Below are 22,434 nucleotides of genomic sequence, written 5' to 3'. Positions count from 1 at the left end.
GATATTATCATACAAGCACCTACAGCGCACAGGTTGCTGTTTATTTTAAACGTGAATACATAATACAAAGAGAACTGCTTACAAAAAGCGCATGAAATCAAAACACATTGAAATTGCAAAATACATATAAGTAAATCACAAAACAGTCATGTAATTTCTTACATTTCTTCACTAAGTTATTTTCAAAATTACATACAATTTTCATATTGAAACCTTACAAGTTTTACCCATTGTTTTACTTCAGGTGGTGCATCGTATAAGAATGACACCACCTGTCAGTAGGCTATGGTTTCTACCTCTATGAAACACAGACAGTAAGGATTCTATACATTCCATGATGTTTATTTGACCTCTAACCCAATTCATTGCAGTTTAATAAAATGCAGTGGCTATAAAAAAATATGTTTTGGATAGTTTTTCTCCATAAATAATTCAGTACATAGATAAATAGATATTCTGTATATGGATTCAAACTCTTCATATAAAGCTTGATTTAATAATACTTGTGATTGTAAATGCAGAAATCATACGGTCTGGGGGTGACCTTGATGTCTGGTATAGACTGGGTGAAGGCTGCATTGAGTTAGCCAGGTTAAACTAGACTGAATGCTGCATTCAACATTTTTTGCGCTCACCAGCGTTCAGTCTGGTTTAATCAGGCTAGCGTTGAGTTGCGTGCTGGCTGACATGGACACGGCGAGGGCACCTATGGATCCATAGCCCCTGCCCCCATACCCACTGTCAGGGCCAGTCTCTAGCTCACCTGGCAATCATTCTTGCTGCAGGTAGCCTGATGTTCGATCTGCCACGTGCCCACTTCATACGTGCAGTAGCAGATTGTACACTCATCAATCTTCACCTCGCGCCCAGCTGGGATCACTTGTGTGTCTGCATAACAGTTTGGCCCTGGCAAAAGAAGAATCAAGGTAACTGTTAAAGTGATCTCAGACAATCTCAATGATTTTGTATACAGTCAATCAAAGAGCTGATCTACCCTGAAAAATAGCTTAGTGGGATTGTGAATGGAGTGGATGGGCTGGCTAAAGCCGTCAGCATGCTTTGGTTCGGCTGGCGCCTAGCCAAACTCGGCTGGGCAAACCGAATAAGTGTGCTCGCATACTCCCTTAAAAATACCTTTGTTGAAAAATGAGAAAAAAGCTTCAGTAGTACTGTTTGTCCATCTTGAGATTCCGTAGACAGTATACGCGTCCTCAAAATAGTAATAGATAACTCAATAAATATTTCATTAATTTTAACGTTTTTTGCTGATCAGATCTTAGTTGCGCAATTTTACATATAACTAAGCTGTTTGGTGCTGTATTTCTCAGGTGAAAAAAAATTAATGAAAACAAATTGTCTCTTGTTGAATGACAACAAACACTTAATTGAAGAATCGCTACTGTTTACCAATCACCAATGAAGAGAAGTAGACTTTGGCTGCCGAATTTGGCTTGCCTGACTGTAAAAAAATGTATGAACAACCAAAAACAAACTTGCTGAAGACCAAAACGAACAAAAACGTCACCAAATGTCGTCATAATACACAGTACCAGTCAACAGTTTGGACACACCTACTCATTCAAGGGTTTTTCTTTATTTTTACTATTTTATACATAGTAGAATAATATTGAAGACATCAAAACTATGAAATAATCGCTACTGTTTATCAATCACGCCAATACAAATCGGGAAGAACACTGGACAGTTGAGATTCCACGCACTCCAACAACAGTCCCACTGAGCTGTTTTTCATGGTGCCGAACCCCTGAACAGGTGGTAAAAAGGAAGACATGCCCAAATTTGTTACCCTTCATTGGATTGTCTCTCTGATGAAAAATAATGTTACTAATGCACATATGATCAAAACCACTTCAACATCATGCTTAAATCAGACATACAACTTTGCAAAACATCAATATTCTATTAATAAATGCAGTTGCACTGAAATGTAAAATCTCTGTTCATCAATTTTTAGTTTACATGTAACCTACATTATAACCTACTTAGCTCTGGTTCCCAGTGTGAAACGGTGGCCATTGTCTCAAAAAGCTCCATTTGTCTTCCACAACTGGCTAAAAATATATTCACATAAATCATCCCTTATCGTTCAAGCAGCATGGACCCAAATACCCATTCCTGGAGCTGAGGCCACAACATGACATACAGCTGCAGGCAATGGTTTCTCCTTAAAAAAAAACATGAGCTTGAGCAACACTATTCTGGTATTAAGATGCTGCTCCCACTGATAAGTTGTGAGTCTTTCAGCTGAAGCAATAGGAATCTTCACTGGACAGAAGCACTGAGGAGAGGCATGCTGGCGCATCAATCTATAGTGAACAGTTTGCTGGGGCTGTCAAAATGCGAGCACTCACAGATTTATAACTCTAGATGAAGACTGAAGAAACCCTCCCTGAATAACAACTCACCACATGTCCCGTCTTCTGTCGCAATTGAGTCATTAATAACATTAAGCAAAATATTTCCTCAAGGATAGTCCATCAAAATGATTGAGACAAACTGGTAAACAATGTGTGATGCTATAAAGAGGTATACTTCACCCCAATACAAACCAGGAGAAATGTTGCTATGTAGCTAAGACTTGAGCGACAGACAGCCCCGTCATCCATTTGTGGACAGAATGATTAGCATGACACTCAATCCTATTAATGTATGCACCCATTATGTGCCTCTCTGCTGTGCTTACTCTATGCTGCCACCCTTTCTTTCTGCTTATCACACGAATACCCATCTTTTAGCCACCATGGCTTCATTAACACAACATCTCTCTTCTCTCTGACAGTAGAAAGTGTTTTTTATCCGAAAACATTTAATGGGCCTCAAAAGAGCATTATCCACCATTAATAACCTCAAGCATCAGACTACATCAGAAAACACAAATGGACAGTCCAAAATGTGATTGTGTAATAGGTACTGAAAACTGAGCCGGCGGGCTGAATGTGAAAGAAGCAGCCATTAGCACCTGTGGCTCAACGCTACTGGCGGTAGACGAGAGATAGAAATAAATCAGGGACACATCCTTATAATGTACACAACCTTAATGCTCCAATTTACTGGCTCTGAGAGTTGAGGTAAGGGAAATAGCAGAATAGTGAGAAATCCCTTCCCGTAATGTAGTTCTTTAGTACAAATGCATTATGAATGCAGCAAAATGCCTTGGCTTTGTGAAAATGGTCATAGAAATTGTTTGGGTGTGAGAAGCCTTTGGAGCAGTGATTTTCTATGCTATGAATCATTTACTTCCCAACCTGTTGCACTAGAATGAGTGTGCCGTCTTGAATATGTGCTGCCACATTATTCTGGAACAGTCAATGGTGTAAGACAGTGCCAGGTTTTACCTTCTGTGAATCAGCACACCTTCTATGTTAGGCTTTAGTGTTTATCTAGTAGTAGAGCATTTTCCATTCATGTTAATCTCACAAGCTGTCATTGTCTGTGTTTCCATGTAAAACAAATAAGCTAAAGCAAAGGTGCCTGAAATAAGCCTACAAATATTTCCATCGTAATAGTCTTGCAAGTTGTCTAATAGAGTCTGCGGGGAGCATTATTGAAATAAAAAGAGCAAAATGTTGCACAGTTGAATGGTTATGGACAGCTGAGCTTTTGCATTTAATGAGTAGGAGTAATAGTATCGAGAATGGAAGCCATCGAGAATGGAAGCCATTGCTTTCCTTCATAATCAAGGGTGGTCGAGAGCTGCTTCGAAGTGGGAAATCAATGCAGTCTAATATCCCCACCACCATGTATGTCTCCTACGCCTGCCATTTTGAAAGAGCTCTTAAATATATTTTCACGGCATCTCTAAACTTCTTCAATTAATATTTTTTTACCAATACCTCCCTCATTTTAAACGAGAGAGTTGCTATTCCCCCTAGCGACCAGGCTTCTTCCTCTTGTGTTTTGCCATTTGAAAGGGTTTTGTCTACGGTCTCGACTGTTTATTACAACCTCCTGGGATGAGTGTCGACCCCAATGTCTGAGCCTTTGAGAGCACCACTTGTTTCCTTAAGTGTTGCCAAGGCGATGGTCTGCACGAGCAAAACTCGAGACGGAGGGGCTACCAGTACCACCACTGAGGCATTGAGGACAGAGGGAGTTAGAGTCAGTAAAGTCAACTACTGGATTCTTGGAAGCAGCAGGAAACTTACAGAAGTGATGCTACATTTCCTTAGTATACTTTTAGTCCATTGTGTCGACAGGTATAATTGAATTTGGGCACAAAACACGTGCATGGACTCTTTAGAAGTATTAAGAGGATGAGAAAAGTTGTTTTTGTCTTTCTTCCACACTTCAATTGACTGTAAATGCATTCTGCCATCTGTATTTTAGTTGTTACGTAATACCAAATATGATGTGATGATTGTATCTTCATGATAGATTACCCTGGTTCAATGAGCAGGTAAAAACCTAATGTGAACCTGTTTTAATTTCACAAAGTTGCAATGCCACAGATGTTCTTTGATATTCATGAACAACTGCCTGGGTTGGATGCTAGCGATATCTCTCACTTTCATCTGTCCCCCGTGGGTCTTCCTCAAGTGTCTCTTTGCGTACAGCGTGAACAACACATCTGAGACATGTTGCTCTCACTGACGATCGCGAATGATTAGATAATAGATGAAGTTATCAAACTTCCCAACACGTAGGCTTTTTACAATGTTAATAGAATGCCTACTATCATAATTCATTATAGTAATGTAATGCATGTAAAAATGAGATAAAAGAATGACAGCATTAATGCCAAGTAGGCTATGACTTAATTGACCAACTTCGATTTCTCAGATGTTCTTCTAAAAACATAATTTATATTGAACATGTCAGTAAGGACATCTACTGTAATCTACTGACCCAAGTACAAGTTATTTTTCACAACTAGACAATCTTTTTTTGTGTGTCTTCCATCCTGTCTGCGACACGATGGCCATTAGCAATGAGAGGTGCTTTGATGTCATACTTCAGATGCATGGAGCGCTCAGGAGGTCGCAGCAGCTGTTTCCCCCTTAGACAACATCTGTATGTGAGCCTGGCACTCCTACGATACAGTGAAAAACTTAAGAGACTACCTGAGTCAAACGTATTGGAGAGTGGTTAAGCTGCTTAAGTTTGGTAGATCTGTAATCAACATTTAAGTGCACAGGGACATAAAGATCACTTACTCTAATCAAAAATTACAGCAAAAGTTGTGTTGTCTACCTACACGTTAACATACAAGGACACGTAATGTAAGAAATGTGAATGAGGTGGCAACCCACTGGGCACACACTGTTTAACGGAAGTTGTTTTCATGCCATTTCAATTAAATCATGTTGAACCAATGTGGAATGGACATTGAATTGATGTCTGTGCCCAGTGGGAAGGGACCGTCAAGGGAAGCAAATGAGTATGTACTTCCATCTCTTTGACAGGGTATCAAACACATGAGAACCAGAACAACCTAGTGTCCATAATGGTGCAACACTAGGACACTGAGATCAGAATGAAGATGCTGCCTACTGGCCCAGTAAGACAACTTCCTGCATCAACACTCTTCCTGCGTCCCAATTATGTCTCTCTCCTCCTTGTTCACTTGACTTCACAGATTTTAAAGGAAATAATTGCTATAAGAAATAGGGTGCAAACTCCCTCAGAGCTCAATGCTTTGAGCTCTGTGGGAAGTAGTGAATGAGTGTGTGAATGAGTGTACACTTTAGAAGAAAGGAGATCATTATTGGGACGCACCAATGTTTTTTTTTGCATAGTCCCTTAAAGCAGCTGGATGCGCAACATTAATAGAGACGTATGAGAAAAAGGTTAACTTCTCAGCTTGATTCAGATATAAGTGGCCTTTACAAGGGCTGACAATTGCCCTCTTACAGACGCCAGAAAATGAGTAACATTTATTTTTGTTACAAGACCGTGTAAATGTAGCCTAGACTATGAAACACAATGAAACAATGAAGACACCTAAACCCATGTTGAGGCCCATGAAAAAATCTACCGACCCAAGCACTTCTCAATGGTGTCACACCCTGATCTGTTTCATCTGTGTGCTTGACTCCACCCCTCTCCAGGTGTCGCCCATCTTCCCTATTATCCCTTGTGTATTTATACCTGTATTCTCTGTTTGTCTGTTGCCAGTTCGTTTTGTTCTTTAATACCTACCAGCATTTTTCCCTGCTCCTGCCTGTTTTCCTGCTCCTGTTTTCTAGTCCTTCCCGGGTTTTGACCGTTCTGCCTGCCCTGACCCTGAGACTGCCTGCCGTTCTGGACCATTTATACCTTCTCTGGATTATTGACCCCTGCCTGCCTTGACCTGTTGATTGCCTGCCCCTGTTGTCAGGAATAAACTTTTGTTTCTTCAACGCTGTCTGCATCTGGGTCTTACCTCCAACGTGATAAATGGAGCCATGACAAAATGTGTTTCAAATGTACAGTCAAGTACCACTTTACATTTTTACAGTGCTACTCTAAAACGGGGGGGGAATTGAAATGTGGTAATCTTATGGTAATAGAGGGACTGAAGCTGGCCTTGATTCATTTTAAAACCACAACACTACAAAGCTCTTATTGCCTGAATGAGCGCATAGATTTGTTTGGATCTTTGATATACATGGTTACCAAATACAGTATGCCATATTTCTCCTAGTGCAGGTCCTTGTGCCTCTTCTCTGCAGATTCTTAACTGAAAATGGAACCCACCAAAACATGACTTTGGGGCAAACATTGAGTTGTTCAAATCTCAGCACCAAGGAACTTGTACTAACTTTATCATTCCAAGACATCTCTAGAGAAAGAGAGAGCACTACTGCTGAAGAGACAGGATGCACATGTATGCAAAAAATAGCTATTGAAAAAATATCACTATCAATGAAATGTGTTTCAGAAAACAATTACAGCACTAATATTAAATGGTGGTTTTTCACAAGTGAAGATGACAAAGGTATTACTGTTTGTTGGTATCAGTTTTTGTGTGTTTGCAGCAATAGAGCAAATATGAAGATATTTCATTTCACGTTGACTGCATTTCCCTTGTTTGTGGTACGGCATCGCTTTAAGTGGCCGAGATAAGTTGCATATCACCAGTCATCATTATTTTTTGCTGAAGGAGGCAACGTTGCTGACATTGCCATGTTGCATTAGAGTCACGCCATGAAAAACAAGGGGACACAATCTAGGACATGCTGTCTAAAATCATCTGAAACTATTTCAGATAATCCACAGTGAGCCAGAGAGGCAATCCTATAAGATGCAAGTGCAATGCTTTCAAATCAGAAGGTTCTCACCCTAACCCAGGATTCCCAAATCTTGATTCACCTTTTATTTACACCAGCATATTGTGGCAACTTACCAGGAGCATCTGTTCACGTTGGGAAAAAAATAGGGCTGGGTAATAAAAGAGGCATTCACACTTACACACTATCATATTAATTAATAGCACGGCAACAAACTATGATAAGGCATGATTTTTCTGGCCAATCATGTATGATTTCCCAAAGACAAAACACTCCAATTCAAATGGTAAATGAAATGGCTCAGTGCTGCATGTGCGCATGCTGTGTGTTCCGTATTAAGGTAACGTAAGTGTTTTGAGACAAGCATGATCACTCACCGGTCTTACAGATGGGGCAGCACTGATCAGGCTCATACTCTGGATCGACACACTCTGTTTGAGGGCATGCTGACACAGAGCACAACACCTCTCCACTCCCCTCACAGCGACACGTCTCACACGGAGACACCTGGGGGCAGAGGGAGAAAGACTATTTGTAAATCTCTTTCATGTAAGCACTCACTCGCACACAGACACACACAGACACACACACACACACGCACACACACACACACACACACGCACGCACGCACGCACACACACACACACACACACACACACACACACACACACACACACACACACACACACACACACACACACACACACACACACACAGGCACACACACATGTCCGTCCCACCAGCCAACACAATGGAATTGAACATCGAACATTCAGCCGCAAAGCTTAGAACACAGGAAGTTCCGATCTTACAGAACGTTATTGGAAATAAATACTTTATTTGAAGGAGAGGAGAAATGAACTTCAGTGCGCAATCAACCGAAAATGGGGAAATCAATGTGCTGATTGTGTGCTCAGTGGGTAACAGATAGAAGCTTCCAAGTGTATTGCTTTGTGAACAAGAGAGAACAGTTTGTTTGTTTAATGGAGCTTTCCATTTCTGAAAGTATTGGAGAAAAACAGGTCCGAAAGACTGTCTGATGCAGCTTGTGCCGACGATACGCCTTCAACCAAGTCACCCCCCTCGACTGGAGATGTTACCGCTGTAAGTTTTAGTCTGAAGGCACTCGTGGCCATGTGAGGCTTTCCTTTTAATCAGGGACCATAGGTTAATCCTAACAGCATGGATCAAGTTGATTGCAGAGCGTCTCGAGCTTCGGCCTGGCACTCCACTGTGAAAAACGGCAAGAGAGACGCCACTTACTGTACCACCGCAGAACACAGCAATCAACCAGAAGGCTCTGCCTGTTGCTTTGTTTCAAATCCCATAGGCAGGCACCCACAGAGGATAGTGCTATTTACTTCAGTGGAAGTCGGTATCTCTCTCTCTTTCTCTTCTCTTTCTCTGATCTCTCTGACTGTCTCTCTCTCTCTCTCTCTCTCTCTGCAGACTTCTCCCAGGAGAGCAACAAGCTGTGCCTCTCCATACAGAGCTGCTTGTATCACTCTGCGTTAGCAGAAATAAATCCCATATTAGACCTAACCTCTTGGTGTGACCCTCCAGTGCTAGCACAAAGGGAAGCATTATACAGCCACATATAATACATTTTTGATCAAATATAGAATAGAAAGTTGATGGTATAGTAAATCAAGAGATAAGGCCTTTTGAGGTCTCCTGAGCTTGGCTTAAAATAAACTCCACAAAAACTAGCAAGTGCATCAAGATAGGAATATCAAGGGGAAAAATACTCTTAAGCTTAAACCGTACTATTCAATTCAGCAGCGCAAAGTAAAATTCAAGCTTTGTGTGAATAAAATGAATGCAAACTTTGAAATGTGCTTGGCTGCTTTTTTGCTTGCTGCACTGAAAACGATCGTTGTCTTGGTATAGTGCTCACGATTAACCCAGCATACAACTGGCAGGCCATCAACAGTTTCCCTGATGAAGGTCTACTGAGACTGAAACGTTGGTAACAAGATGCATTCAATCTGTGGCGCATGTAGATCACCAGTGTGCTGGAGTTTCTTTTCAACTCAAGAGGTTGATCTCGTGAAGCACAGACTGTCGAAGAGACATTCATGTAGCCAAACGTTTTGCAACGGATAACAAACACAAATGTTTCTTATTGGACATGTTGACGCAATCCCTTCCCTTTTTGGCTTGTTGGCTTTTGTTTGGTTCCTAGAGAATACGACCCTGTAAATCTTTAAAGACCTCATTTCCAGACTCACCTTAAACTCTTGTAGCGTTGCGTAGACTTTCCCCCTGAACTCACAGTAGTTCTTCTTCTCCTTGCACTCTGGACAGCACTGGCTGGTGTCCACCCGGATGCAGCGAGGGTGAACTTTGGGACATTCAGGCTTGGCACACAGGGGTCCCTCGTCGGTGCAGAGGCAAGGGCACGTGGAGGGCCCCGGAGTAAATTTCTCCCCGATGGCAAACACAAAGCCACTCTCATCAATGCAGCCCTTCCCCCTGTAATCTGGATATGCGTACTCGTCGATAGCGTCGAGAGAGAGGTTTGTTTCACTTGTAGGGCCCTCGTCTACTCGACTCAGGCCCCCCTCTTGCTCTTCCCACAACTCCTGTGATGCCTTCCCACCCTTGGATCCACCACGTTTCTGGGAGCTGGAGTTCGTCCTGGATCTGTTGACAGAAGTTCTATTGCTGACCCCTCTGTTGGCCTCCAGGCCCATGAAGCTGATCTCCTTCAGCTGTTGTTGGGTGCTGTAACTGAGCGCCCCCTCCGAGGCCTGCTGCTTGTCATACTTGTCCTCTCTGGCCTGGGTCAGGACACGCTCAAAGCGTTCCCGGCTCACCAACAAGTCTGCCACGGGATTACACTGACTACTGGTCATGAGAAACCACATAACAAACAGGACTTCCGCTGTCATGGCAACAGAGTGCAGCATCTCTCCCCACCACCTATAAGGTGGGATGACACCTTGGCTTCACATAACACACTTCACATCTCCGGTGTGAGCCAGTCCATCTGGAAAAAGAAAATGAAACCGTTATAATTATTTGACAGGATTGTCACATTTAGTATAGACATTTATATTGTCTCCTAGCGTGGTCCAGAATCAGTTGGATAGATGCGGTGAAGAGGTCAATGGAACGCAGACCGTGGGGGATAGAAGAAGGATGCCAGATGATGCACATTTCAACAAATCTGATCTAACAAAGTGAATATTCTTCAAATGCATCATGATAAATGTATTAGGACAGGCCCACAGTGTGGTTACCAAAGTCCGATTTGGATATACAGGGTATTTGGCAGATTTCGCAGCACAACATTTAGAAGTTGCCCCTTTTCAGGTATAGAAAAAGTGACTGCTAAACGCTAACTCCTGTTTTGTATATGCTAACTCCTGTTTTGTATATAGCATAGCTAGCATAAAATAAATTAGAGGTGGTAGTCAAAGTCGTTTTTAACTGTAATACAGTTTATTGCTGACGATGACATGAACATGTATTGGGGTTGACATCCATACAGCATTATACTCTGATGTTTACCTTAACATAGTGTGAAATACATATACAAATAATAGACTAAAGCTGTGTCCGAATACTCATACTAACCGCACTAACCGTACTATTTGTGACGTGAATGAAGTACATAGTATGCTTATTGGTCATAGTATGGATACAGTCAGTATGCTGCCAAAAGTTCCCATATGTCGTACTAAATTCTCCAAAATATAAAGTATACACACAGAGGACACTATTTCTGTACTTTAGGGCCCATAATGCAATTCTTCAGGAAATGGGCGTGGCTTCACATCGTTTTCAGATTTGAAGAAAATGTCGAAAAATATACAGCCCGAAGTACGAGAGTGGATACAAATGAATTGCTTTAACCTATTATGACAAATGTTAAGAAAATGTTGATCAATGTAATAAAGTAACGACTTTTCAAATAAGTTACCTTACACATTCTGTTGGCTGACAATTTGCTTTGCTAGCTGTCCTTACGAACCACATAGTATAACATTACAGCAGTATGTACCGGTATTTTAGCTAGCTACCTAAAGTTAATTGGCTACTTATACATCAAACTTTCCAGTATATTAACTATAAGCTATCTAACTAACTACTAATGGTATATAGTATGTAGTATATACTCATTAAGTATGTAGCATACGGTATGTAAGTATGGGTATTCGAACCCAGCCTAAATGTAGGCTAATTTTGCAGGGGGGCAATAAGAAGATTCAAGAACTTTCCCCCACGCGTATCCATGGCATTTACATTGTTTGGTCGAGTTCCATTGACCTCTTTATGCATCTAGCTGGCTATACAGCATAAACAGATATGACTAATTGTCTCCATGTTAGCCCCAATAACGGTAAGAATTCCGTTTTTTGATTGCAATGTCTGATCCTATCAAAGAAACACCTCACATGACATGAAGAAAAGCCTATTTACTGGGACAATATTGATTTGGCCTGTCAGGAAATCAATAGGCTTTCTTACATGAACGCTTCCTTGCATCAAATACTTCCAGCAGAGATAGACTGAGGAGAAAATGGCTAAAAAATAACTTGAATCTAACCCTCTCACTCCCAACTCAGAACAAAGGAAAAATAATCAATGGATACCAGTTCAAATAAATCAGAGAACTGTATGCAGGGAGAAATTGATTAGAAAAGAGATCATGATTCTCATCAGGAAGAATGATTTTACTGTAGCTTGAAGAAATGACCAGACCAACTTAGATCAGTGAACAGTGTTATTAAGAGCAATAAAATTAAGTGTGTCCTTATACAGTCTATTCTATAACTTTGGCTCCTGTTTTGTGCAGTGGTCTCAAACTCCAGACAGGGCCACCAAACTGCGGCTTACGGATCTGATGTGCCCCGCTGGCCAGGAGTTTGAGACCACTAATGAAAAGGGAATAAAAATTACGCCTTTGGATTCATTATTTATATTTGTCAAACAATGGCCATATCTACCAAATTCAGTAATCATAATCTACCAAATTCAGTAATCAAACAATGGTTGTGTCATGACAGTGTTTGGTTGTCATAACAGACACCAACTGTCATGACTATTTGCTGTATTACATTTTCTATGACAGTCTCATGACACCACCACCCTAGGTAAGTACAGTGCCTTCAGAAAGTATTCATACCCTTTGACTTATTATTTTGTTATGTTACAGCCTGAATTCAAAATGGATTAAATATTTTTTGAAATTCACTCATCTACACACAATATCCCATAATGACAAAGTGAAATAATCAGAAATGTTCGCAAATGTATTGAATATATTATTTACATAAATATTCACACTCCTGAGTCAATATTTTGTAGAAGCACCTTTGGCAGTGATTACAGCTGTGAGTCTTTCTAGGTAAGACTCTAAGAGCTTTCCACCCCTGGACTGTGCAACATTTGCACATTATTCTTTTCTAAATTCTTCAAGCCCTATAAATTAGTAGTTTATCATTGCTAGACAACCATTTCCAGGTCTTGCCATAGATTTTCAAATAGATTGAAGTCAAAACTGTAACTCAGCCACTCAGGAAGATTCACTATCTTCTCGGTAAGCAACTCCAGTGTACAGTGCCTTGCGAAAGTATTCGGCCCCCTTGAACTTTGCGACCTTTTGCCACATTTCAGGCTTCAAACATAAAGATATAAAACTGTATTTTTTTGTGAAGAATAAACAACAAGTGGGACACAATCATGAAGTGGAACGAAATTTATTGGATATTTCAAACTTTTTTAACAAATCAAAAACTGAAAAATTGGGCGTGCAAAATTATTCAGCCCCCTTAAGTTAATACTTTGTAGCGCCACCTTTTGCTGCGATTACAGCTGTAAGTCACTTGGGGTATGCCTCTATCAGTTTTGCACATCGAGAGACTGACATTTTTTCCCATTCCTCCTTGCAAAACAGCTCGAGCTCAGTGAGGTTGGATGGAGAGCACTTGTGAACAGCAGTTTTCAGTTCTTTCCACAGATTCTCGATTGGATTCAGGTCTGGACTTTGACTTGGCCATTCTAACACCTGGATATGTTTATTTTTGAACCATTCCATTGTAGATTTTGCTTTATGTTTTGGATCATTGTCTTGTTGGAAGACAAATCTCCGTCCCAGTCTCAGGTCTTTTGCAGACTCCATCAGGTTTTCTTCCAGAATGGTCCTGTATTTGGCTCCATCCATCTTCCCATCAATTTTAACCATCTTCCCTGTCCCTGCTGAAGAAAAGCAGGCCCAAACCATGATGCTGCCACCACCATGTTTGACAGTGGGCATGGTGTGTTCAGGGTGATGAGCTGTGTTGCTTTTACGCCAAACATAACGTTTTGCATTGTTGCCAAAAAGTTCAATTTTGGTTTCATCTGACCAGAGCACCTTCTTCCACATGTTTGGTGTGTCTCCCAGGTGGCTTGTGGCAAACTTTAAACAACACTTTTTATGGATATCTTTAAGAAATGGCTTTCTTCTTGCCACTCTTCCATAAAGGCCAGATTTGTGCAATATACGACTGATTGTTGTCCTATGGACAGAGTCTCCCACCTCAGCTGTAGATCTCTGCAGTTCATCCAGAGTGATCATGGGCCTCTTGGCTGCATCTCTGATCAGTCTTCTCCTTGTATGAGCTGAAAGTTTAGAGGGACGGCCAGGTCTTGGTAGATTTGCAGTGGTCTGATACTCCTTCCATTTCAATATTATCGCTTGCACAGTGCTCCTTGGGATGTTTAAAGCTTGGGAAATATTTTTGTATCCAAATCCGGCTTTAAACTTCTTCACAACAGTATCTCGGACCTGCCTGGTGTGTTCCTTGTTCTTCATGATGCTCTCTGCGCTTTTAACGGACCTCTGAGACTATCACAGTGCAGGTGCATTTATACGGAGACTTGATTACACACAGGTGGATTGTATTTATCATCATTAGTCATTTAGGTCAACATTGGATCATTCAGAGATCCTCACTGAACTTCTTGAGAGAGTTTGCTGCACTGAAAGTAAAGGGGCTGAATAATTTTGCACGCCCAATTTTTCAGTTTTTGATTTGTTAAAAAAGTTTGAAATATCCAATAAATGTCGTTCCACTTCATGATTGTGTCCCACTTGTTGTTGATTCTTCACAAAAAAATACAGTTTTATATCTTTATGTTTGAAGCCTGAAATGTGGCAAAAGGACGAAAAGTTCAAGGGGGCCGAATACTTTCGCAAGGCACTGTAGATTTGGCCTTTTGTTTTAGGTTATTGTCCTGCTGAAAGGTGAAATCATCTCCCAGTGTCTGGTGGAAATCAGACTGAACCAAGTTTTTCTCTAGGATTTTGCCTGTGCTGAGCACCATTACATTTATTTTTTATCCTCAAATACTCCCCAGTACATAACAATTACAAGCATACTCATAACATGATGCAGCCATCACTAAGCTTGAAAATATGGAGAGTGCTACTCATTAATGTGTTGTATTGGATTTGCCCCAAACATAACCCTTTGTTTTCAGGACAAAAAGTTCATTGCTTTGCCACATTTTTTTGCAGTATTACTTTATTGCCTTGTCGCAAACAGGATGCATGTTTCTGAATATTTTTTATTCTGTACAGGCTTCCTTCTTTTCCCTCTGTCAGTTAGGTTAGTATTGTGGAGCAACTAAAATGTTGTTGATCCATCCTCAGTTTTCTCCTATCACAGCCATTTAACTCTGCAACTGTTTTAAACTCACCATTGGCCTCATGGTGAAAGTTCTGAGTGGTTTCTTACTGAGTTAGGAAGGATGTCTGTATCTTTGTAGTGACTGGGTGTATTGATACACCATCCAACGTGTAATTAATAACTTCACCATGCTCAAATGGATATTCAATGTCTGTTTTTTTTCCATTTGTATCCATCTACCAATAAGTGCCCTTTGCGAGGCATTGGAAAACCATGGTCTTCGTAGTTGAATCTGTGTTTGTAATTCACTGCTCGACTGAGGGACCTAACAGATAATTATATATGTGGGGTAAAGAGCGGAAGTAGTCCTTCTAAAATCATGTGAATCAATATTATTGCACACAGAGTGAGTCCATGCAACTTATTAGGCCATTTTTTACTCCTGAATGTATTTAGGCTTGCCATAACAAAGGGGTTGAATAGTTATTGACTTTAAACATTTCAGCATTTCGTTTTTAATTCATTTGTAAACATTTTCAAAAACATAATTCCACTTTGACATTATGGGGTATTGGAAAAAAAGTCAAGGCGTGTGAATACTATCAGCTTGTGCGAGATGGAACAGCCCATAGAAGCAGGCGCCTATCTCCTGTTTCTGCAGGTTTCAAGTGCACCTCCTAGACAGGACTGTTAGTCTGTCACAGGTCCTCACCGCCATCGGGTCCCATTTTTATAGTCCTTGGTATGACTCATCCAGGGATCTAACTCCCAACCTTCCAATATCAGGGTGAACACACTATCCACAATGCCACAGAGTTGGTCCTAGGTAAGTAGGACGGACGTCAATTACTGCATTGAGTTGGCGAGGTCATGTTGATGACACCCGTATGCAATGTCTTGTGACAGAGACGAAGACACGTTTTCTTTCATTACTAATCAATCTATTTGAGTCACTAAACTATCATAACATGTCATTTATTTTTGTGATTTAATGCCTTTCTGTGTTTTGTTTTGACACTGCAGCGGAATAGATGTGTCTATCTCTGTGTAAAAAGGTAAGATTTCTCTGTATTGACTTTGACCTAACAATGAGCTGTAGACATGTATCGGGACCCATTTAAAAAGAGTCCATGCAGTATTGATTCAAATGTCAACTCCACTGGCACTGAATTAGCTTTCAACAGAGTAGCTGCAACTACCGTTTCCTAATTAGGATTCTCTTGAAAGAATAGAAGCTGTATAAATATTTTAAGCTTTCTCTGAGCAAGTCAGTCTTTAAAAAAAAAATGCTATATAGTAATATAAAGGGAACAAGAAACATATGTTATCAGTAACAACGTTAAAAAAAAAATGTAATTTCTTAGGATATGCCACACTAATAAATGGATGGGCCTGTCCTGGAACCTCGGGGAAGTATATATTGAGATAAGGGCTGCGGTGAATTCAAACTCAATTCCAAACATAAATTGGAAGTCACTTCATGTGTAGTCTCAACACCACGGCCCTAGACTTCCAGCCCGGGGACGAGGTTACTTCAACATCTGCATTTAAGACAATGATAATTTTGCAATACCCGAAAACAATTCCAATCCATTCACAGAACAGACTTGAATTGAAAATGAGTGGTGTGGGATGCCAGTGGCGTTTGTTATTTGTGAGGTGATTCTGTTCTGTTAAATTGTTGTGTATGAGCCAAGAGGCAAAATCAAAGAAGCAAGGCTGAGACTGGGCTCTGAGAGGTGGCAGAACAAGGTGCATACCGATAGTGCCGCAGCAGACAGAGCCAGTGGTTCATTAGTAAAAGGACATCATTTGGCTCTATTTGCCGTAACCTAAAAGCTGCTAGTGCCTGGCTGCGACAGTCCCGCTGCTACTACTGTTGCATGCTAGCTGTCCTCTTTCCCTCCTACTGGACTCTGTATTGTCCTCAGGCTAACCATCAACCAGAATCTTGGTTCATAGTGGCTCTCGTCAACTGTGTGTTCGTCTTTCTTTTTCTCATATTGTTTTTCTCTTATTGCCTTTGATCTGTTAGTTCATGTGGAAGTCAATTGCATATGTGGAAATAATCCCAATGATTATCTAACAGTGGTAATGAGTTATTTCTGTATAATTCAGTACAACAATAGTGGTTGTATGAGCACAGAATGAAAGGTTTATTGATGCCTGTCTGGCTGACAGAAGACTATCAATGTTTCAAGTGACATTTAAAGGTGTACTGCTCTACTGGTTTAGAATGAATGAACAGGTTTTGTCTTTTGATGAGAGCAGGTTTAGGCTAGTCGTTACTGTTGACACAGTTGTGATTCAGTCGAGGTTCAGTCGAAGTTGTCTTCACATCTCAAAATGCCTATGTGACTGAACAATGCAATGTCTCAGCAACATTTAATCGGGCTCGGCAAAATTTCATCTGGCTATGCTATTTAAGAGTGTGAAACTGCCAGGTTCAATAACATTTAACGAGACACTGAAATTGTGACATATGTTATATTATAGTCTTATTCATCAGCCAGCCAGGCAAGGAAGGCTACATCAAAACTTAACTACCGGTCAAAAGTTTGGACAGACCTACTCATTGAAGGGTTTTTCTTTATTTTTACTATTTTCTACATTGTAGAATAATAGTGAAGACATCAAAACTATGAAATAACACATATGGAATCATGTAGTAACCAACAGTGTTAAACAAATCAAAAAATATTTTATACTTGAGATTCTACAAACAGCCACCCTTTGCCTTAATGACAGCTTTGCACACTCTTGGCATTCTCTCAACCAGCTTCATGAGGTAGTCACCTGGAATGCATTTCAATTAACAGGTGTGCCTTCTTAAAAATTAATTTGTGGGATTTCTTTCCTTCTTTATTTGTTTGAGCCAGTCAGTTGTGTTGTGACAAGGTAGTGGGGGTGGTATACAGATGATAGCCCTATTTGGCAAAATACCAAGTCCATATTATGGCAAGAACAGCTCAAATAAGCAAAAAAGAAACGATAGTCCATCATTATTTTAACACATGAAGGTCAGTCAATACGGAACATTTCAAGAAAGTTTCAAGTTTCTTCAAGAGCAGTTGCAAAAACCATCAAGCGCTATGATGAAACTGGCTCTCATGAGGACTGCCACAGGAATGGGATACGCAGAGTTACCTCTGCTGCAGAGGATAAGTTCATTATACTTACCAGCCTCAAAAATTACAGCCCAAATAAATGCTTCACATAGTTCAAGTAACAGACACATCTCAACATCAACTGTCCAGAGGAGACTATGTGAATCAGGCCTTCATGGTCGAATTGCTGCAAAGAAACCACTACTAAAGGACACCAATAATAATAAGAGACTTGCTTGGGCCAAGAAACAAGAGCAATGGACATTAGACCAGTGGAAATCTGTAACTTGGTCTGGAGTCCAAATTGGAGATTTTTGGTTCCAACCGCCGTGTTTTTGTGAGACCCGGTGTGGGTGAACGGATGATCTCCGCATGTGTATTTCCCACCGTAAAGCATGAAGGAGGAGGTGCAATAATGTGGGGGTGCTTCGCTGGTAACACAGTCTGTGATTTATTTAGAATTCAAGGCACACTTTAACCAGCATGGTTACCACAGCATTCTGCAGCAATACGTCACCCTATCTAGTTTGGGCTTAGCGGGACTATCAATTGTTTTTCAACAGGACAATGACACAACACACATCCAGGCTGTGTAAGGGCTATTTTACCATGGAGAGTGATGGAGTGCTGCATCAGATGACCTGGCCTCCACAATCCCCCGGCCGAAAACCAAATTAAGATGGTTTGGGATGGGTTGGACCGCAGAGTGAAGGAAATCAGCCAACAAGTGCTCAGCATATGTGGGATCTCCTTCAAGACTGTTGGAAAAGCATTCCAGGTGAAGCTGGTTGAGAGAATGTCAAGAGTGTGCAAAGCTGTCATCAAGGCGGCAAAGGGTGGTTATTTGAAGAATTTCAAATATAAAATATATTTTGATGTAAATATATATATATATATTTTTTTACATGATTCCATATGTGATATTTCATAGTTTTGATGTATTCACTATTATTCTACAATGTGGAAAATGTTTTTTAAAAAAGAAAACCCTTGAATGAGTAGGTGTTCTAAAACTTTTGACCGACGGTGTCTAATAAAATGCCAGTTTTACATTGAGTGAAGACTGTATAGTTGTTGCTTATAGACTCATGTATAATATTTGAATTGGACTGGTTTGGCAAGGGCTGGCCAATACAAATGATTTAGATGAGCACTTTTGGGGACCTGATCTTCCTCATCCTTCCTTCCTTCTTTGTTGAGAGCCTAGAGTTGTTCCATGGCTGACTGCTCTAAATGCTCTTGTTGGTCCAACACACATCTATGAAGGGTCCATCTCTTATTCTTGAGTGGAGTTCTCCCTTCATGCCAAAATCTTCTGGGGGAAGCGAGCGAATAACGGCCATCATTGTTTATTCATGATTATCATCTCTACGCTATGCTGCTCGGCCTCCTTTGTTAGGGTGGGTCTACTAAATTATCAAATGTAGTCTTATGCAAATGGGAATGTAGTGGAGTCTGCCCTTAACTCCGAGGTTGGATAGCATCAGCAGTTTATAACAGACCGTAGCAGAGTAAGCTGGGAAGAGAATAACTGGCTGAAGCATTTCCTATTTTATGGCTCTTTACACAGTCATGTTGTACAACTGATGTACAACAACACATTTGCCTCAATGGTTGTGATGCTATTGATATTGTTGTGATACAACAGAGAGCTTGACTGAAAAAAAAAAAAAAATATATATATATATATATATATATATATATATATATCCACAATGCTTGTGAATTTATTTTTGTGCAGAAAAACTGTCAACTGTATCACAGTCGTATCAGTGGTACAATTTGAGCGTGTACAGGGCCATTGACTCTTAAATAAGGTAGCAACTGTGTGCTGGAGGTCACCTATCACATCAGCAATGATACCCCATTCACACGATTAACCTCAAGACCAGTTCAACTCCCACACTGGGCTTACACTGGTTGAATCAACGTTGTTGCCACGTCATTTAATGACGTTGAACCAATGTGGAATAGACTTTGAATTGATGACTATGCCCAGTGGGCCATCGTGTAGTCGACAACCAAAATCCCCCAATTAAAGCTAAGCTGCAGTTATTAAAGGGAAAGGCAGTGTTCTCTTAAGGCTTATACTAAGCTCTACTACTACTATAACACAGACACACCATTTTCAGAACGGATTGTTTGAGAGATGTTTACTAAGCACACTGACCTATTGGTTGTTAAATGATTATATGAGGTTTCTATGGTTCAAACCTTTCAACATGACATGATGACAAATGATGCATGTGATAGGAGAATACAATGTTTTATATTGCAATTGCTTATTTCAAGAAGTTCATTTGCAGTATGATCAAATAGATTGTGCTTGGTCTTGACATCCCCACCTCAACATGTTTATTCAGTTTCCAGCACCTGTTACAGCGCTATAGCCTCGGTTATTAAATTGACTTTAGACATTGCCAGACATCTCAAAACAGGAGGTACGAATGTTATTTCGCAGCGAATTCACATTGTTGTCCAATTCAACATAAAATAAAACCTTTCATTATTCTGATTATAGCGACATACACATTTAGTTTATTAGATTGGTCGTCAGATTAGAGCGCAACAGTCATACGCAGGTAGACCGTCTTCGAATGGTTTTATTATGTTATTACTACCTCACCGGTTTCCAATCTGTCCAGATATGCATGCACATTGTATTATGCATTTACTACCTTTAAATCCATTCTGTATACTATAGATGTCAGGGGCGTGATGCTATGAATCATCAGATATTTACACAACTATCTCCTATTGAACAAAGTCAATTGGTATGAATGAAGCCACATTATTTCATATTGGATTAATTGGTGGGGTATACACCTGCATAAATTGCGAACCAATTGAAAGTGGCAGATAATATAAATGCATGTTACCTGTAAGCTTCTGCATGTGTCCTTTATCCGTTGGCTGACGGTTGGGTTGAGGAAGAAGTCGAAGCTTTCTTATTACAGGCTATAAACTGCCCACGGTAACAACATATCACTATCGAGACAGATAAACGGTCGTATATAGCCTACAACAAACCAATAATACAAACACTATTGCAAACACTGATCTAGTAGCGTAGTTCCCAATAAGGATGCTTGATTGTCTAGACGTGTCTTGCACAACTTACGGTCTTCCATTCTACGTGCAGTATAACAACTGTTCTGTCGTTCGTTCGATACACTGTGAGACGAGTGTGACGCCAATGCGCTCTCTCCCTGGTCTACATTGGCACTTTTTTTGGTATGGGTGACCAAAAAAACATTAGGGTCCTTGCGTCACATATTCATGGGGTCAATGAAATAGGAGCGTGGACTTGACCACTAGAAGGGTTGCGTATGGCTTCTTTATGGAGAATTCAACAATAAAGCATGAGTGAGTCTGTGAAGACCCTCGGGTTAACGAACCAACCAATATATTGTTTTTAGTAGGTTATCCTGTTCTTTGAGGGTCCTTGATGTAATGTTTCACTACAGTAATTTCATTTGGCTGATATGAGAAAACCATTGTGAACTGAGACTGTGCCCAGACAACTAAATGCTCAAGTCAAAGAACACACACACACACACACACACACACACACACACACACACCTTACCTTTTTTACCACAATAAAAAATTATATAATTCATAACACATTCCAGTACCATAATTAAGCTATTTGGTCAATGTCTTACTCAATGCTCACTCTCGGGAAAATCTAGGCATTTATCAGAGTATGACAACATGCATACTGTACATGTCATAGAGTAGCACTGCAGAGTGATTAAGCTCAAATCTTTTTCATTCCCAACACTGTGGGTACTACATTAATATAATTGATTATTTCGAGAAATTCCATGCCCCTTTTACTTTCCCCTGTGAAAGGGCCAGAAGGGAAATCATTACTCTTACATTAAACAAAAGTCTGTGAACTCCTAACTGCCCAGGGCACACAGCCCAGCACCACTGTTGGCTGTTGCTGCAGTTACCCTTCACCTAAGGTTGAAATGTCTTTACTTGCTGTCATTACATTTCCATTCCCTAACTATTGATTATATTCAACAGCATTTTAGACCTGAATGGAATAATCCACTATTTGGAAATGTAAGACCATGTTATGTATTTCTTGGGTTCTTAGGGGGTTGGATTGTGAGCACAGGGAAATTATGAATCTTTCAATTTATATATAAAAAAAAGTTTAATACAGTGCCTTCAGAAAGTATTTATACCCCTTGACTTATTCTACATTGTGTTGTGTTACACCCTGAATTCAAAATGGATAAATATACAGTACCCGTCAAACGTTTTGCCACACCGACTCATTCAAGGGTCTTTCTTTCTTTATTTTTTTTACAATTTTCTACATTATAGATTCTTCAAAGTAGTATTCTCTCAACCAGCTTCATGAGGTGGTCACCTGGAATGCATTTCAATTAACAGGTGTGCCTTGTTAAAAGTAAATTTATGGAATTTCTTTCCTTCGTTTGAGCCAATCAGTTGTGT

At 40.3% G+C, this 22,434-nt stretch overlaps 1 protein-coding gene across 1 annotated transcript; it reads right to left on the bottom strand.

The window, feature by feature from the left end:
- Positions 1 to 27: 27 nt before the first annotated feature.
- LOC110526548 (brorin) lies at positions 28 to 21,159 on the bottom strand. Its single transcript, XM_021607603.2, has 4 exons — positions 20,838 to 21,159; positions 9,461 to 10,221; positions 7,607 to 7,736; positions 28 to 906 (listed from the first exon to the last, which is right to left on the bottom strand). Exons 2-4 carry the CDS (start codon positions 10,139 to 10,141, stop codon positions 755 to 757), a joined length of 963 nt encoding a protein of 320 aa, XP_021463278.1. The 5' UTR covers positions 10,142 to 10,221; positions 20,838 to 21,159; the 3' UTR covers positions 28 to 754.
- Between the last annotated feature and the right edge of the window lie 1,275 nt (positions 21,160 to 22,434).

Source organism: Oncorhynchus mykiss, chromosome 1 (assembly GCF_013265735.2).
Source record: "Oncorhynchus mykiss isolate Arlee chromosome 1, USDA_OmykA_1.1, whole genome shotgun sequence".
In the NCBI taxonomy this organism is placed as follows: Eukaryota; Metazoa; Chordata; class Actinopteri; order Salmoniformes; family Salmonidae; genus Oncorhynchus; species Oncorhynchus mykiss.
Note: the sequence above shows the minus strand (reverse complement) of the source record. Positions and strands in the feature narration are given on the sequence as shown.

What these genes read in the sequence shown, in the direction of transcription:
- LOC110526548 (XM_021607603.2), bottom strand. Translation starts at nt 10,141, where the DNA reads ATGCTGCACTCTGTTGCCATGACAGCGGAAGTCCTGTTTGTTATGTGG. An exon ending in CAACGCTACAAGAGTTTAAG is followed by an intron (nt 7,737 to 9,460) that starts GTGAGTCTGGAA and finishes CTCTGCCCCCAG; the next exon opens with GTGTCTCCGTGTGAGACGTG. An exon ending in CTGCCCCATCTGTAAGACCG is followed by an intron (nt 907 to 7,606) that starts GTGAGTGATCAT and finishes TTCTTTTGCCAG; the next exon opens with GGCCAAACTGTTATGCAGAC.